Source organism: Poecilia reticulata, chromosome 4, assembly GCF_904066995.2.
Source record: "Poecilia reticulata chromosome 4, P_reticulata-male-v2, whole genome shotgun sequence".
NCBI classification, from domain to species: Eukaryota; Metazoa; Chordata; class Actinopteri; order Cyprinodontiformes; family Poeciliidae; genus Poecilia; species Poecilia reticulata.
The window spans coordinates 32,674,126-32,693,396 of record NC_088833.1 but is presented as its reverse complement, the minus strand read 5'-3'; the positions used below and the strand labels follow the sequence as shown (position 1 = coordinate 32,693,396).

The window sequence follows — 19,271 nt, the reverse complement described above, 5'->3', positions numbered from 1 at the left end:
CAGAGGACACGGATATGGGAAGTCCAAGGTAAAAACAATAAACAGCTTCCAGTCCGGGGCCGCTACAGACACCGTGAAAGCTCAAAATTATCCCACTTTTTCCAACTGCATGCGCCCTAATCAGACGCACACAATGCGTGTTTTCTCACGCAAATCCACATGCCTTCAAGTACAACTTTTTTTAAAAAAAAACATGCGCACTTTCAAAGTTTCAAAGAACCTAGCACCAACTAGGCGCAGCGAGAGCATTACACGTTTTCGATGTGCACCGTTACTGTGTAAACACAGATCGTAATTAGAACGTTATCGTGTAAACGATCCAACAAAAACGGAACAAAAGTGCAGTTTTTGTTGGATCGTTGTCGCGTAAACGCCAGAGTCCCTTTAGAATTACACTTTATGCAAAGATCTGTGATGTAGTTGTTGTATTTATTTAAATGCGCAGACATAACATAAACTTGCATCAGCCATTTAAATTGTAGAATTCTAAGATGGCTGTTTATGGACATTGTGTGAGTTCTAATGCAAGCCCTTTCCCAATCCTGTTCACTGATATTTGATGATAGGTCCAAATTCAGTTTATAAGCTTATTTTTTGAATTCTCCAATGAATTAGAGATCAGCATATTGTAAAAGTCTGAAATTATGCTCTTTCATGATCTATTCCTAGTCATGTTAAGTAATGTATTACTGTAATTTCTTTTAACAAGCTGAAGGAATTTAAAATAATGCTTTTTATCTAGCTTGAATTTGGTTTGTAGCTCTCCAAATGACAAAAACACATCAGAATTTGATGAGTAAAGGTCGCCAATACTTTTTAAGCCTTGCGATGCCCAAAGTTTAAATGTTCCATCTGCCCTACCTGGAGCAAACAGCTGATTACCCCATATTGGACTAAACTAGGACCTGCCGTTTGGCTCCACGAGGTATTTTCTAACATCTAGCCAGATTTTAATCATGTTTTTCAGAATGGGATTTGTAGTATATACCTGTAACTTCTTTAAAGTGTCAGAGTATATGAATAATCGAAGAGTCAAACTTAAATTATGGGACTCCATTTCTACCCAGTGAAGATTATCTTTATCTGCAAAATAGAACATGATAGTTTTTAGTTGTGTGGCCCAATAGTAAAGTTTAAAGTTGGGGCATTTTAACCCCCCTCTATCAAATGGTAAATACAGCAAAGAGAGGCGTAGCCTTGACCTTCCATTGTTCCACATAAAGAATAAAATAGTTTTTTCAGCCAAGTGAATAATTCAGGAGGAGGCGGCAGGGTCCTGCTTTGAAAGAGGTATAATAGCTTCGGTAGTATTCTAATTTTCAGGATATTAACTCTTCCCAATATGGAAATAGGCAGGGATGTCCAGTTGCTAATTGAGGCAGTTATTGTTTTCATTAGGTGTTCGTAATTGGATTTGACCACCTGCTGTAGTACTGGGAAAATCTGAACACCCAAATATTCAAAATGTTCCACTACTTTAAATAGCTTAACTTCTCTGATGTTATTAGTCCATTCATCTACATTTAATACCAGGATAGAAGATTTTGCATTATTTACTTTGTAACCTGATATTCTCCCAAATTCCTGGATCACTTCCATCACCACCGGAATTGACTTTTTTTAGATCTGTTAGAAATAAAATAACATCATCAGCGAATAGAGAGATTTTGTGCTCTGTGGGGTCCATTGTTATCCCAGAGATTCGTGGATGTAGGCGAATAGCTGATGCCAATGGCTCAATTGCCAGAGTGAATAGTAAAGGAGAGAGAGGGCATCCCTGATGACAACCCTTCCTGATTTGAATCGCCCTTGAAAATATTTTGTTTGAAACTATTTCTGCAGTTGGATTATTATATAATATTTTAACCCATTTAATAAAGTTACTTCCACAATTTAACCTTTCCAATATGTTAAAAAGATAGGGCCACTCGACCCTATCAAAAGCCTTCTCCTCGTCCAATGAGAGAAGAGCTGTATCATTATCGTTCTTTTTAAACCAAATAATATTCAGGACCCTTCGAATATTGTGGTATCCTTGCCACCCGACTATAAACCCATTTTGATCCTTATTTATTATGCCTGGTAGAATTCTTTGCTACCATATTGCCAGTAGTTTACAGATGATTTTGAGATCAGAGTTGAGTAAACTGATGGGTCTCAGGTTTTCACACTTATTTGGGGGCTTACCCAGTTTTGGCAGCAGAATAATTAGAGCCTGATTCAAAGAGGGAGGCAGGGTGCCATTTTTAAATGACTCCATAAACATATCTAGAAGGGGAGAGAACAATTTATCCTTAAATTTCTTATAAAGGTCGATGGGGATTCCATCAGGTCCTGCTTGTTTACCTGATCTCATTCCATCAATGGCCCGTTCTAATTCCTCTTTATTTATTTCTATATTTAAGTCTACTCTACAATCATCTGCAATGACAGGGATATGTAGCCCACTCAAAACTTATCTGATTCCACTTGGTCTAAGTTTCCTTGAGTATCATATAATTTCTAATAATAATCTTTAAAAGCATTATTAATATTCTTGGATCTATTAGAGTTTTATCCTGTGTTTCAATTGATGTGATCGATGTTGTTCCTTCAAGCTTTTTAATCTGCCAAGCTAGAAGTTTTCCAGCTTTGTCCCCCTGTTCGTAAAAGTTTAAGAGGCTGGATGCTGCTCTGAAACTGGACATTTTGACTTATTCTGCTCTGAGGATCAACAGTTGTTTTTTCAACTCGGTATAATTTTTTTTGAAAAACCCTCTCTTGAATGTCCTTTATTTTATTTTCTATAAGCTGCCTTTTAGTCTTGGCTTACTTGGACTTTTTGCCTGTATAGCTAATAATATGACATCTAATAAATGATTTAAAGGCATCCATCTGGTGCATGCTGTTGTTTGATTTGTGTTCAACTGAAAGAACTCATCGATTTGTAGCCCAATATATTTAACAAAATCCTCATCCTGCAGCCATTTATGCTGAAAGCGCCATCTAGGGGGGTCTCTGGTGAGGTTTTCATCACAGTAGCTCAGACAACATGACGCGTGATCTGAGATCACTATGCTATCATACATACAGTTTTGAATTTTGGATATTAGTTCTGATAAAATTAAAAAATAATCTATTTGGGAGTAGGTCTGATATGTTGCTGAACAACATGAGTAGGCTCTGGTTTGTTGATGAAGTTCCCTAAAGATGTCTACCAGTCTAAGAACTTTCATAAACATCTATATAGTTGTTCTACAGTTACTATGTGTCAGATCTGACCCAGTGGATTTATCCATTTCTGGAATAAGGGTACAATTAAAATCCCCTGCGATCACAAAGCGCCCCTGCAGTGATGAAAGTAAGAGGAACAAGTCCTAAAAAACCCTGAGTCATTTGTGTTAGGACCGTAGACATTAACCAGGTAAATTTTTTCCATTACCAAGGAGCCCTGGACTATCAAATATCTACCCTTCTTATTATTTATAACATTTTTTACAAGAAGTGGGACAGATTCATGAACAAGAGTCATAACTCCTCTTGCTCTAGAAGAAAATGCTGAAGTGAACACACTACCCCGCCACCTCCTCCTGACCCGCCCCTCATCGTCTTCCATAAGATGTCTCCTGTAGAAATACTATTCTAGAAGTTTAAAGTTGGGGCATTTTAACCCCCCTCTATCAAATGGTAAATACAGCAAAGAGAGGCGTAGCCTTGACCTTCCATTGTTCCACATAAAGAATAAAATAGTTTTTTCAGCCAAGTGAAAGAATCCAAATCATGCAGTCTATTAATGACTTGTTTGACCTTCTTTAAACGTTGTAGGCCCCTGCAGTTCCATGTAATCATTTTAAGATTTAAAGCTTTTGACATGTAAGACTAACCAGATTACCAGAAATTGAGAAAAAAAACACAAAGTTTACCTCATAAGAACATGAACATCTGAGAAGCTTAAACACCAGAACAAAACTTACAACATATAACCTGAACTCCCACACCACATCCGACCTCCGAGGGTCTCCCTCCCCCCTCCATACACCTCACGCTATCGCGTTTGACCGACCCACATGCAGTGAGGAGCAGTCTAACCACTCAATAACGAAAACAAAAGTTTTTACTACCGCTGCTGTTCACTATATATAACATTTTAACCTTCCACATGTTTGCACACGGGTTTGAACTTATTAAAAGCAGTATTACTACTTTCTACAAGGTTTAAAAGTGTGGGGGTTTTTTTAGAAGTTTTTTTTTTGTTTAAGGTTTTATTGGCCTTTATTTGATAGTAAATTGACTGAAAAGTTGGTAATGAGAGATGGGGAAAGATATGCGGCAAAGGTCGCCAGGCCGCGAATCGAGCCTGTGATGACAGCATCGAGGACCTTAGTCCTCCATACACGGGTTGTGCTTAACCCCTGCGCCCCCACAGCACACCCTTTTTTGAGAAGTTTTAACCATTCTTCCAGCACAACCTTCTTCAGGTCCGACACTAATGTACGATAAGTAGTTCTAGTTGACAAACCTGCGCTATATTTACACTCAAAGATGTGTTGTCAGGTCAAGATCAGGGCTCAAGGTCATATGAAACTGACTCATTCATGTCTTAATAGGTCTTGCTTTGTGCATGGTAATGTTGGAACAGAAAGGCACCATCTCCAAACTGTTCTCACAAATCTTGAAGCAAAAATCTTCAGATATCTTTAGGAGTTTATTTCACTGGTTACCATGTTATTTTCAGATCTGTTCTCAACACTGGACCCCTTTGGGAGTAGTACGTTCAACAGCGCCACTAACAGCTGCACTGGCTTTGCAGACTTCAGCCACATGTCAAAAGCCAGAGACCCCTTTGAAGGAAGGGCCAACTGGCTTCCAGATTATCAGAAGGTATTGTACTCATGTGAATGTTTCATCTTTATTACTTTATGCAGATTTCTATATGGCTCAGAATGAATACACTAATTTGAAATTGTCGCCATTTTTAGTAAACCATGAACAAGTAGGACCAAACTGTTAATATTGTTGGTTAAAAAGGAAATTGAGATGGTTTAACCTGAAGTCACTTATAAAATTTATATAGGGCTGTTAATCAATAGAAATATTTAATTGTCCGCAGTTGACTCACAATTAATTACAAATAAACTGAAGGTTTTTAAAAATTTAGTAACACTTTATTTGACGGGGTGTGAATAAGACTGACATGACATGAATATTTATGACTGTTGTCATAGAGTGTCATTCGGAAAAAACTTTTAATACAAAGTTGACATTCGAAATGTCTTTATTATGACAACTTGACATTAACCAAGAAATCGTGATCTGTCATAAATTTGTTATAAAACCGATTAAACTTTAAAAATTATATAGCTTTATCTGGTAATATTATATTGCTCTGCCATTTTGTTTAGTCTTAAATTTCTAATTGATCTGAAGGTTTACAGCAAGATGTCTACAAAGCACTTATGAATTTAGCATTTGAAACATTAAGGCTGTTTTAAGTAGTGCAAAACACCATCTCCACCAGTGAGAGGCAGCAGTGCATGAACAGCCGTGCAGTGTGTGGGTGAAGAAGAAATCTTCCATAATGGTCAGACCTCCTGTTTAAAAAGAAGTCGAAGTTTGTCACCCAATACATATGAGGTATGTGTCTTATTAACTTTACATTTTCTTTGAGAGAATAACATTGACTATGCTATTTCTTTGTAATGTTAGCTATGAGCAATTCAAGGCAATCCTACCTTGCTGTAAGTTAATGTTAGCTAAAGTTATTAAACTCCATTACTGTATGGTTAGTCCTTAATATTAAGCATATTTTAAAGGCAGGAAAATAGGTTTTTTCCCTTCAATTTTAATCCAACAAATTAAAAGCTAATATGTTAGTCAAAGTTATCCTTTATGTGCATTATTTAGCAACTTGGCCCCTGCCGTTGCTAAATAATGTGACATGGTGCTTGTGTTCTTTGCTTTGGCAACTTTAGCTACATGAAGACCCATTTTAGCCTAAGGCAGTGTTTCTCAATTCCAGTACTCACGTCCCCCTGCCCTGCATGTTTTAGGTGTTTCCCTTCTGCCACACACCTGGATCGAATCTGTGGAGGATTAACAGGCTTCTGCAGTACTTGATAGTCATGCAATCATTTGAATCAGCTGTTCTGGAATAGAGGCACATATAAAACATGCAGAGCAGGTGTGCCTGAGGACTGGAATTGAGAAGCACTGGCCTAAGGACACATGATGGGGGGGTCAAAGTTGGCTAATGAAGACATACTACAGGTGTGGAGGATGATAATGAGGACGAGAGAAAGAAGTCCCCGTTTGACCAAAGAGAAAGAAGCAGATGAAATATTCCCCAAGAAAATTAGATAAGTCATTTTTGTGTTACTATTTTCTCCAGGTGAAGAGGGGTGTGAGGAGACATGTTAGTGGGGAAGCAGTAATCAACATACACCAGCTAAGTTTGTCATGATTTATGGTTGTGGTGTTGAGGAAAGACGCAGGTAGGCCCAGGTAGACATGATGAAAAATTATGATTTAATGATAAATCCAAGAAACAGTCCAACAAAGCAGCATGAGGGAAAAGACAACTGACTTCTGACATGAGACACGATGGACCCGACAAGAGACAAAGGCAACAGGTGGGTTTAAATACACAAGGAGGGTAATCAGAAACTCACAGGGGAACAGAACTAAATAACCACAGAAAAGCCTCAAACTAAATATACAGAAAACTGATCACCACAAAGTTAACAAGTTACGTTTTAGACAACTAATTGTTGTCAAATGCAAATCTGGTGTTTAATCTATCTATTTATTTAAAACTTCTTAAGCCATAAGCCAGAGTATCTGGTTGGAAATAATTTGGAATGCTCATTAAGTGAAAAGATACTCTCATGTGCCTAAAACTATACATTAAATGATGTAATCTGAATAACAGGCCAATAATTTGATTTCTGCCAAATAAATATTTGATCAGAATAATTTTGTTCAGCTCTAGTGATTATGCTACTTGTATTAAGAAATAATAGTATTGCACTTTATAACAACCAGTCATGTTAACTAGACATTTGTGTACCATTCTGACGGTGTGCAGCAAGAGACATTTTTGGAATGGTGTTTGCATAAATGCTGAATTAAGATAACATTACATTTTTGGTTTATTTGTTTTTGTTCCTTTTCTGAAGTGACCACAATGAATTGAGTCATCACCCACTATGAGAATGTCCAGAAGAGATTCACCAAGTTTGAATTCATGAAAAGGCTTTCAACATGATTAACTATTGCACGAACAGCTATAATTTCTGAGCATTTCTGGACACCTTCAATGAGCTGCTGCCAGGAAATGAAGACAAGAAGATGATCTCCTGTTTTCAGAGCATTTCAGGAAGGCTATAATGAAGGAGATGGCTGACACAATCAAAGCAAAAAATTTTACTGTTGAAAGAACCTATTTTCTTAAGTTAAAGGATAATAATTCTGTTTTAGTTTTTTAAATCATTATTTCAGAGTTACAATATACTGACCAGAAGTTAACCCCTTTGTTTGAAGAACAAGTTTTTTGTTTTATTCCATTGTACAAAGGGTTTGTTCTACAGCTATGATGGTAGTTATAAGTAGTCCAGTGTGTTTCACTTCAATTGAGGTAAGAATTAACATTAATGACGGTTAGCATAGTATTTGACACTGTAATAACACTAAATGACATCTTTATAACTGTTGCTACTTGTTTCACTTTACTTGAGGTAAGAGTTAATATTAAATACTCTGTTAGCATAGCATTTGACACTGTAATAACACTTAATGACATCTTCATAACTGGAGCTACTTGTTCCACTTGATATAAGAGGAATTATTAATGACTGTTATTAAATCATTTGACAGTGTAATAAAGTTTAATGGAATCTTTATTGTTGGTACTTGTTCTGCTTTATTTCAGGTAGGGGGAAATATTAATTACTGTTTTGTTAATGCTTTTGACAGTGTATTAACACATCATGACATATTTATGACTTATGATGATTCTTGGTTAATGTCAAGTTGTCATAACAGACATTTTTGTCTAGGTCAGCAACCCGCGGCTCTAGAGCCGCATGCGGCTCTTTAGCGCGGCCTTAGTGGCTCTCTGGAGCTTTTTCAAAAATGTTTGAAAATGGAAAAAGATGGGGGTGGGAAATATATATTTTTGTTTTAATATGGTTTCTGTAGGACAGATATGACAGTCATTCTTAACGTTTTCCAATGCTATAAAAATGTGCAGAATAAATGTAAAATTTCAACATTTCCTACAACAAAGATTTGCATCATAGCCTGTGACACGTTTCTTGCAGCTGGGCGGGGTGCGAGGCAGGGGGCTGTTGTAAACAAAACAAGTACACCTCACTGCAGCAAACAAAGGGGCGGGGATGGACCACTGTCAGTCTTATACCTTATTTGGAAATGGGACCATTGCAATCCGGAAGTGAAATGGGCGCTATTTCCTATACTGTCGTTTTTATTTTCTTTTGAAATCTGATATATTTTCACCTTTAGGAAGGAGTTTCACTCTCAGAATGTATTTGAACTTCTCTCTTTTATTTACTTTAGCGCAACTCACAGTTTTTAGCAAATTCTGTAGCTTTCAGTGTACTTCTAAATCTGCTCCTTAGTCGCATCTTTTCAGGCTTGCAACTCCCTCTAGTGGCGTGGGGGTGGTAACACAACTAATATAATTGCATTACTAAATCAGAATACCACATCTTTATTATTTACTATTAATTCTGGTATTACTTTTTTCATTAAGGATGTAGAGCTAAGTAAATGACAATACCATCCATCCATCCATTTTCTTCCGCTTATCCGGGGTCAGGTCGCGGGGGCAGCAGCTTCAGAAGGGAGGCCCAGACTTCCCTCTCCCCAGCCACTTCTTCCAGCTCCTCCGGAGGAATCCCACGGCGTTCCCAGGCCAGCCGAGAGACATAGTACATCCAGCGTGTCCTGGGTCTTCCCCGAGGCCTCCTCCTGGTGGGACATGCCCGGAACACCTCACCAGGGAGGCGTCCAGGAGGCATCCTGACCAGATGCCCGAGCCTCAACTGGCTCCTTTCGACTTGGAGGAGCAGCGGCTCTACTCTGAGTCCCTCCCGGATGACCGAGCTTCTCTCTCTAAGGGAGAGCCCAGCCACCCTGCGGAGGAAACCCATTTCGGCCGCTTGTACCCGTGATCTCGTACTTTCGGTCATGACCCAAAGCTCATGACCATAGATGAGGGTGACAATACTTTCATACATTATAAATAATATCTACATATCTCCATCAATTATAGGAGGAACAAAAGAAATGACATGAAAAACAACATGATCAACTATAATAAAAATACCATTTGCAATACGTAAGAAATTTAATTGAGCAAAATTCAATAACAAACAAATGAATTAGGTACAGAAGAATAACAACCCAGGTTGTTATTAAGCAAAAAAAAATTTTTTTTTTTGTTTTTACAATGCCATGTATATTATTGAGAGACTTTTTGTTGTAGAGTCTTGTATATAGAAAAAAATAAGAAGCTATTTAATCTATCAACAAGAAAATTTTCCTTTGACTCTAAAACAATAAATCATATTCATGAATCACATTATTACACGTGTTAAGTTTTAACATTTTAACTCAACAACCTCACGTTGGGTAACCCCAAGGTCTTCTTCAAAGGTAGCGTCTCTGAGAACAGTTCATAAAAATATAGTCGGTGTTTTCAGCAAAGTTGAGCTGATTGTTCAGGAATTACTCGAGGTATTTAAAATTTGCCACAGTTTCAACAGGTTGGCCATCAAGTGAAACTGTAATCACTTTCAGTTCTTGTTTATCTCATTTAATTAGTTCTACTTCCTTAAAAATAAAAAGGCATGTTCTTTTGTGAGGGAATTTATCTTTTACTGTTCCAGTAATGCCAGAATTAATAATAAATAAAGACTTTGTGGTATTCTGATTTAGTAATGCATATAGATTAGTCGTGTCACGCCACTAGAGGCAATAGCAGGCCCGAAAAGATGCGACTTCAGCAGATTTAGAAGTACACCGAATGCTACAGACTAGAATTTTCTAAAAACTGTGAGCTGCCTGGAAGTAAATAAAAGAAAAAAGTTCAGATACATTCTGAGAGTGAAACTCCTTCTTAAAGGTGAAAATATATCACAGATTTCAAAAGAAAATAAAAACGGAAGTATAGGAAATAAAGCCCCCTTCACTTGCGGATTGCAATGGTCCCATTTCCAAATAAGGTATGAGACTGACAGTGGTTCGTCCCCGCCGCTTTCTGTTTGCTGCAGCGAGGTCCTTCTCAAACAAACCGACGGGTGTGGTGGGCCATGGAGAGCTGAGGAAAGATTCAACAATTCTTGGACCAAATCATTTGCATTCATTGCCAATGCAGAAAGGATTACCTGAATGTTTGCTCTGTAGCGAGTAGTTGTCAAATAACAAAAAGAGTACCGTACTTTCCGGACTATAGAGCGCACTGTAAGTAAAAAAAAATAAAAATCTGGAAACTTACATATATAAGCCATACTGGGCTATAAGCTGCGTGGTTCAAAGCGTGGGGGAAAAGTAGTCCGAAAAATATGGAAAGACCTTTCCAGAGAAGGCACTACATTAGCTGCCGCGTCAAGATTAAAGTTGCATCTTACATGCTCGATGTTGAGAAGCTGTCCAGTGATGTCCGTAAACAGAAGTCACATTAAACGGGTAAGAACACAAACCTGCCATAGGCACATATATTTAGTAACAAAGTGGTTGTTTTTATAAATTGATTAGTGATTTTTGGCAGTATATAAAAAAGAGGATGCTGCTACCATTGCACTGACTTGCTTGTGGGGTTGCCACCCATCCTGTAAACTATGGAATCGTCCCGTATTTGGCTGTTAAATGTTGCGTCCCGTACTGTACTGTACTGAACTGATACGGGACACGATTTGTTCCGTATTCTATAAATGTCCTATAGACACGCCTATCACACACATATCAACACTCACGCTATGGACCTTACCACAGGGGCCGCGTTTCATTGCCTAATGCCCATTTTACGTCACAGCGCAGCTACCACGTGCGTGACCGTATCACAAACACAAGCTACAGTTGTAAATACATGCATTGTGGACTAACAGACCGACAGAAAGTTTTTGCGTCAGGACTCGAAAAAGAATGGTTCTCCACTGTCAGTGGGGTATCTGCACAGGCGATGTCAGGTATCCTGATCGTATTTGTGGAACTAAAATTCACAGATTTCCAAAATCTGAAACGGAAAGTCTTGCTCGGATCAAAGCTTGTGCACGACCGCATTTGCAGCTCAACCGTCTTTAGCAGCTCAACCGTCATAGGATCGTCTCGTATTTGGCTGTTAAATGTTGCGTCCCGTACTGAATCGTCCCGTAAGGAGTGTCTGCTGGTGTAAGTATTATTGCTTTGCTTTCTTTGTGTTTAGTGAATGACAAAAAAAAGTCAATAATAAACACATCCATTATAAAAACCTTTTAGCTAAGTACGGCATAATGGCAGTACCGATACAACTTCTACACCTTGAAGCCTGTCTGTTAAACAGTCTTACGTTAGGTGAACAGATCAATATGCGATGTGTACCGTATCTGACATACATTAAAGATTTTATTTTACCTTAAAAGGCTTTTTACTAAACTGTAATTGTGTTAGCCACGCTAGCACCGAGTAGTGTATAAGGCCTAGACATACTCAAACATTTGCCAACAGAAATCAGATTCAAAAGTAACCCTCAAAACCATGAATGCCCGACTTACCCAGCCTTGCAAGAACAATAGGCATCAGTGATCTTGTCCACAGCTATATTTATGCTGAGTGTGTGAGGATCTGCTGTTTTCCTCATCGACCGGTAGCATTTAGCTGCGATGCGCATAATGTTGGAGGGATCGCGTGGCTCAAACACCTTGATGTCGTCCAAAAAAGATGACATGAACTTGTTGGTTCCCCTGTCCATTGTTGTGGCTGATATTTTTTTGAAAATCCGGCAGAAATGCTACACTAATCAACTCAGAAATACTCTGCAGAGAGTCAGTCGAAATGAAAGACGCCATGTTTACACATAGAAACTAAGCACCGCGAGGATTTGTTTGTGAGACATGCAGCCACATGGGACTTTCGAGGGGCGTTTCTGGGCGGAGCTTGGTAAGGTCCATTGCGCCCTCTAGTGCACATGCGGGACACTTTCTGGCCCGTTCACACTGCAGAAAGCATACAGGTCGCATTTACTGGCAGTGTGAACGGCCCCGGCAAAAAATTCAGAATTGCCAAAATATTGGAATTGGGTCACTTCAGGCTGCAGTGTGAACGCACCTAGACATGAATACTGGACGCCTCACTGAGCGCTGACTCCTACGTTACGTCACCGCCATCTTCTATCTGGCAGCAGAGCAATCGGAGCTCCTGAAGTCCTGTGCTGTGTGGACTTGTTTCAACCGTTTTACAAAACAGACTGGATTCATTGGCATTACATTTCACAGGTAAGGATGAAAGATCAGAATCACTTGACTTTGCAGTCAGAAATTCGCTTCTAAACAACCGAGAAATATTTCCTATGTAGCTAAATTAGCGTAGCAGCTAACGTTTTCATACTATTTTTTAGTGAGAGAGCTGATGAAAAACTGCTGTTAGAGGGGAAGTTCATTAAAGACCAGGGGAAAGATCAGTCAGGATCAGAGCTGGAGCTGCTGTTCTTCAGTCTCTGTTTCCCAGCTCAGCTTCACCATGCCAGTATTTAGCTATGAAGATGCTGCGAGTCAGAGCCGAACATGCTGAAAACGTCTATTTTTCTGAAGGTGGAAGAAACATATGTATTTTATATTTTACTTTTGGATAATTTCAGCAAGTAGTTCTAATTGCCAGCTCAGCCCTCCTCTGTAATTGAGTTCTGACCTTCTGCTCTGACCTCTGTATTAAAGTGTTCCACCATGGTTAGAACTACAGAGTCTTTGTAGTCCAAACCAGCAGCTCTGCCTTTCTCTGTATTCTGTTGCTATAGTGATTAACCCTCTGCTAACTGTCATGTGAGTGTGAGACAGAGGTGGAGAAAGATTTCTATCTTTATGAGACACCCAGTCAGTTTTGATGAAAAAAGCAGTCCAAACAACTGCCTCCAGTTCAGGATCCGTAAGGCTGATCCAAAAACCGTTTGAAGCGTATAAGAGGGCTATTTGTCGTCTCCAATAGTCCCGCGATTCATATCTGTAGGTCACTCGCAGAAATAGCAGCGATGAGAGAAAGATGGTGTGCGCTAAGGTCTGAAATTTTTCAGAAAAGTCTGAAAATGAATGGCTGAGTGCCTGTGGTTACCCTATTACATGATTTTGCTCTGACGCACCTTGACAGAAAACCGTCAGTCCTAGAGAAATTTTGAAAACATTTTATGGAAGCAGGCATGCGTATCAATGTCATGATTGACTTTCATATCAATAGAGCATTTTTTGTAGGCATGAGGGCGATTTCAAAATTGTTTTGGGGGTCAAAAATCCACTAATTTTCTCACTCTAAAAAACTCTGCCGAACTCTAAGGTTTGGCAGTTGGAAATTTCACTCGTTTTTTGCTTTTTACATCGCCATTGGAGCTCCAATCCCCAATAAAAATAATAGTTCCCTTCTTGGCATCAAGCCGCACGTTTTGATACCACTTTTGTGGGTGGGTACGCAGCAGTACAAGCCGCATTAACGGTAATGGAAGAAAAATAAAGAAACTAGAAAATTCCTGCTGAAATTTTACGGGGCATGCCGAAATGTGCCCGTCGGTTTGAATCCAGCATTCTGATGCTTAAAATAATCATTAATGATAAGCTCAGCTAAATTGTAGTCAATCCCCTGTGGAGAGGCAGAAGTGTGTTGACTAAGCTGTACTTGTACCATTCATTATGTTAAAATTAATGCATAAGCTAAAATTTGCTAAAATGCTAATGTTAGCCTAAATGCTGGCAGTAGCATGTGAAGCAACACGACCATGTTGTTTTAATTTTACTTGCTCCATTCAGAATACTAAACATGTCTAATTAGAAAATTAGCTAATAGCTAACTTTAGGTAAAAGGCTAGTGCTAATTCACTGCCTTGTGCACCAGTCAAGGGCAGTGAAATACTAATGTTTGTGCTAATGTTTTTTTCCTGAGAAAAAAAAACAAGGCTAATATTATTGCACCGCCTATGGCGGTGCACTAACGTGAGAGGAATATGCAGAATTTTATTTTGAAACTTTCAGTAAGCTTCATTTTAACTATCTCACCAATTCAATGTGTTACAGTAGTTTGTTTAAACCAGTCACATAAAGCCCAAAAGAGCAATTACCTGATGTGAAAAATGTTAAGGCTTTTATTTTGAAATTTTCAGTAAGCTTCATTACTGTTACACATTGGATTACTGGCCACGTTAATCCAATGTGTAACAGTCCAGCTATATAATGCACAAAACAGGAAGTAGTTCTAAATGGCAGCTTAGCCCTAATGTGTAGTATCTGAGAGTTCCGCCATGTTGTAGTTCTGACCTTCAGTCGTAGTTCTAAAGAGCAGCTCAACTATCATGTGAGTGAGACATACAGGTACAGATTGAATTCTAACTGTTTGAAGCAGTTAGTTTTTCTGAACAAAGAAGTCCAAACAGCTCCTTTCTGTTCAGGATCCGCAAGAGTGATCCGAAAACCGTTTGAAGCATATAAGAGGGCAATTTCTTGTCTACGATAGTACTGCAATTTATATCTGTAGCTTTCTCTGCATTAACCTGAGAGAAAAACATAATAAAGGCCTGAGAGAAATATACAGGCTTTTATTTTGAAATTTTCAGTAAGCTTAATTTTAAATGGGCATACTAATCCAATGTGTAACAGTGGTTGAGTTAAACCAGTTATATAAGGCCCAGAAAATTCTGCCGTCTGTAGTTATAACATTCTGTTCACCCTCCTTCTGTAGTAACTCAGAGTTCCACCATTATGTAGTTCTGACCTTCTGCTCTGCCCCCTGTATTAAAGTGTTCCGCCATGTTTAGAACTACAGAGTCTTTGTAGTCCAAACCAGCAGCTCTGCTTTTCTCTGTATTCTGTTGCTATAGTGATTAAGTCTCTGCCAACTGTCGTGTGTGTGTGTGTGTGTGTGTGTGTGTGTGTGTGTGTGTGTGTGTGTGTGTGTGTGTGTGTGTGTGTGTGTGTGTGTGTGAGTGACACAGAAAGGTGGAGAAGGATTTCTATCTTCATGAGAGTTTTGTGGAGAGGCAGATGCATGTTGACTAAGCTGTACTTGTACCATTCATTATGTTAAAATTAATGCATAACCTAAAATTAGCCAATATGCTAATGTTGGCGGGAAGGCTCTCTGTAGCATGTGGGGCATCACTGGCATGTTGTCTGTCATTGACTTTCTCCATTTAGTATACTAAACATCGCTAAGAAGTACGAAAATTAGCTAATAGGTTATTTTAGGTAAACGGTTCATGCTAAGTCAGGGGCAGTGAAATGCTAATGTTTGTGCTAATGTTAATAGCACAAGGCAGCAAGGCAATTCATTTTTCTATCCTGAGAAAAAACCCATAAAAAAAGCTAAATATTGTTGCACCGCCTATGCACTGATGTAAGAGGAATAGGCAGGCTCTTATTTTGAAAGTTTTAGTAAGCTTTATTTTAATGACCATACTAGTTCAATGTGTAACTGTGGTTTGCTTCGTAAGTCAGTCACTGCTCTCCCTATGCATTGCTATGGCATGCCCCTAATAAAGAGACATTCTATTGGGTGTAGAACCAGGGGTGAAAGTAAGCACATAAATCAGCTTATTAGGAATTGTTTTTTCCAAATTCGGAACATTTCAAAACTTCGTGAAATGGTGACTTATGGTGAGCTTGAGATGATTATTCATCCATTTGTCTCATCTAGACTGGATTATTGTAACAGTCTGTTTACATGTCTTAATAAGAGGGAGTTAATGCGTCTGCAGGTAGTACAAAACTCTGCTGCACGCCTGCTCACCTGCACCCACAGGAGGGAACATATTACTCCCATCCTCAAAAGCTTGCACTGGCTGCCTGTATCTTACAGGATGCACTATAAAATCCTGGTACTGACTTTTAGAGCTCTTCATGGACAGACGCCAGACTACATTAAGAACCTCATACAGCCTTATGTTTCAACTAGGAGCCTCAGGTCGTCGAATCTGAACTTGTTGATGGTTCCTCTGACCTTTTTTAAGACTCGTGGAGACAGATCTTTTAAAGCTGTGGCGCCCCGCCTATGGAATGAGCTACCTTGCACCATTCGATCTCTACATTGCATAGACACTTTCAGGAAACAACTTAAGACCCACTTTTTTAATCTTGCTTTTTAGTGTACTACTGTGTTTTATTGTTTGTATGTTGTTTTTAATTTGTTTTATTTTTTATACTTTGTGCAGCACTTTGTGATCCTGGTCTGTGAAAAGTGCTATAGAAATAAAGCTTACTTACTTACTTACTTACTTAAGGGGGTACGGCCAGGGTACCGCGTACCCCTAAAAGATTTAGCGGGGGTACGCAGTACCTGCAAGAGAGGGGAGCGGCTGTCTGCTGTAAAAAAAAAATCAACGGGTTCACTGTGCAGCTGTGAGTTCATCCACTAATCAGCCGTGACTGATTAGTTTTTCAAGAACAATCTAAAACACGACTTAATCAGTTAATAAATAGCTTTTTTCTCATTTCATATTGTTTCTGAACTGTTCGTGCTTTGTAGAGCAGGGCGCAATACGTCGATCGCGGAAGGTTTTGAGTTGATCTCGACATTAGATGACAAAGTAAACGCCGCCAGGACGCTGAGAGCAGCACGTCCTCATCTGTCACCTTATCAAAACGTTCGTAACTTTATTAAAGAACAATAACAAAAAAATTCAACAAAACGTGTTCAAATTAATGACCCAACAACAATAATAATAATCTCAGTAATTGTTGTTTCAACAAGATGTTGCGCAATTTTGTGCGTTTTGGTTCCATTACCAAAATAACAGAGCAGAGCAGGAGTTAAAATGAACTCATCAACCACCACTGTGTTCAGGGAGCTTATTAATGATCGCAAAATAAATATCAAGCCTGCAAACCTAATATTGTAACGGACTGAATGTAATGTTTTTAACGTAATTTCTGGTCGGCCTGTGGAGCGCAGGAGGTTGCCATGGCAACGGGTGTGCTTAAATGACAGAGATGGAGAGTAAAAAGGTGTGGGTGGTGTCATGATGGGTTTAACGGATCTTACCCACATGCAAGAACACCATAGGAGACGGAGTATGAAAAAAGAGAGGTTTATTTTACAGATGCAAACAGAAAGTGAAGCTGGTCCGGGAACTGCTCGGCTGCTCTCGGGGTACTGAGAAAACAAGGGGAGTGTGGTGAGTTCAAGTGCTGGGAAATGGGAGTTTGAGAATGTGTAATGGGTGAACTTACTGGCTCTGTGCGTTCAAACGGCTTGGAGGGGGAGTGGTAGGTTCAGGGGTCTCTGCGTGAGGCGTGGTGGGTTGGAAAGTGGCGTTGGAGGGCGGACAGGAGGTTTTGTCTCTGAAGGCGGCGGATAGTAGGGGGGAACGGCCGGTCGGAAACTTCTGAGAGGTTATGGAGTTACGGAAACTGATGAGTCTTGTTTGTCAGGCATATAGGGGAGGCTACCCAAGGCGTCGTGGCTGGGTAACTGGTACAGCAGGCAACCAGATCAGGGCGGATCCTGTGGAGAGCAAAAAAAGGTTTACAATGAAAAAACGATGCGGGAATCACTGGCAGATCTTTGAGGCAAAACAAAGCTTGGAGCAACAACTCTGAGGGGCTGGAGGTACCATCAACGGTTGACACTCTGGCGTCGAAGTACCGGCGTTCCACCCCTCTTATGCTGCCGTCAATTAGGTAATCCGCCACAGATGTGAGGATGACGTCATCCAGGAACCCACAGCCCGCCACCTCTCAGACTCCATCTGGTGGGGAGACAACTCAGCAACCCAAAGCTAAGAAAAGACCCCCAGAACCTAACAGGTGGTTTAGAGTTGATCACCTGTTCAGGTTGTTTTACCTTTGTTTTCCTTTGTCTTGGTGCATCACAGTCGCTGTAGTTTCTGAACGTTCAATAAACGACAAACTTGGACTAATTACCTCGTTCTTTGAGTATACATCATTTACAACAAACATCAAACACGGTAAATACTTTTCATTAAGTATTTAACAAACAAATGGCTTCTACCGCGATAATTATGTGAAATTAAATTAATTGTCTAATATAAAAAAATTGTTTGGTGTTTTGAGCTCAGAATCTAAGAGGCTTTTCCTTTATATTAAGCTTTTTTTGCCTCTTATTTAGTGGAAATGTTGATGTTGATGAGATTTTCTCCAAAATTATAACCTTTTTCAACCTTTATAGCTCCACTGTTGAAAATGAGGCTCTAACATTCACAAATGATATTGAAATAAAATCCAGTTCAACATCTGGTTTGAGGTGATTCCTCTGGAACCTGTTGGAGGAAAAATATCCCAACTTCAGAAGATGAGCTTTAACCTAACAGAGCTCTGTGGTTCCTCCTGTCAGTATGAGAGTCAGGGTGAGGAGGCGCCATGTTAGGAAGAGAAGCTGCAGGATCTTCAGAACAAACAGGTCATGATGCTGGGCTACTGATTATCCCTCTGTCTGGACACATGATCAATATAACCAGTTTAAAGGATAAAATGAATGGTTATATGCCAGACATGGAAAACTGAGATGACTCCATGCCATGATGTTCAGAATTTAGGTCTCATGGCATCTCAAGGTGTCAACATTGCAGCCAGTGGACTGAAGGAGATACAGCTTTATTTTGTAGCAATTCAAGAGCTACCAGCTTTTATTGCTTCGCAAAAAAATTTATCAGCACAGAAGCAGCATTCAGCTTCTATGCACCACAAATCTGGAACAAACTTCCAGAAAACTGTAAAAAAGCTGAAACACAGAGAGCCTTTAAATCTCAACTACAAAACCACCTGTTTACAGTTGTATTTGAAACGTAATCAATTACGAATTTAACAATGACACTTGACTAAATGTAATGTTTCAATTGTCGATTCTATGTTGCCTGATTTTTGTTTTTTTGTGTTTTTATGATGTAAAAACACTCCAGTTTTTGCAAGTCACTTTGAAATGCCTGGCTGCTGAAATGTGCTATACAAATAAAACTTGATTGATTGATTGATCGATCGATCCAACCAACCAACCAACCAACCACCCACTGATCAGACCCAAAATGCTGGTGCGTTGAGGAACTGAGCTCTGTTCCACCTGGGACAATTATGTTGTAACTAAAAAGG

At 39.3% G+C, this 19,271-nt stretch overlaps 1 protein-coding gene across 12 annotated transcripts in view; it reads left to right on the top strand.

The window, feature by feature from the left end:
* Positions 1–19,271, top strand: part of LOC103464192 (epidermal growth factor receptor substrate 15-like 1) — a 202,366-nt gene that overhangs the window by 147,290 nt on the left and 35,805 nt on the right. For 10 of the 12 annotated variants that reach the window (XM_081606682.1, XM_008408134.3, XM_081606681.1 and 7 more), the window contains one exon: positions 4,715–4,860. In XM_081606682.1, the coding sequence (XP_081462808.1) occupies positions 4,715–4,860 (146 nt within the window). Of the gene's footprint in view, positions 1–4,714; positions 4,861–5,497; positions 5,614–7,154; positions 7,878–19,271 lie in introns of those variants that run through there. The other 2 variants (XR_533611.2, XR_533610.3) reach the window with 2 other exon arrangements.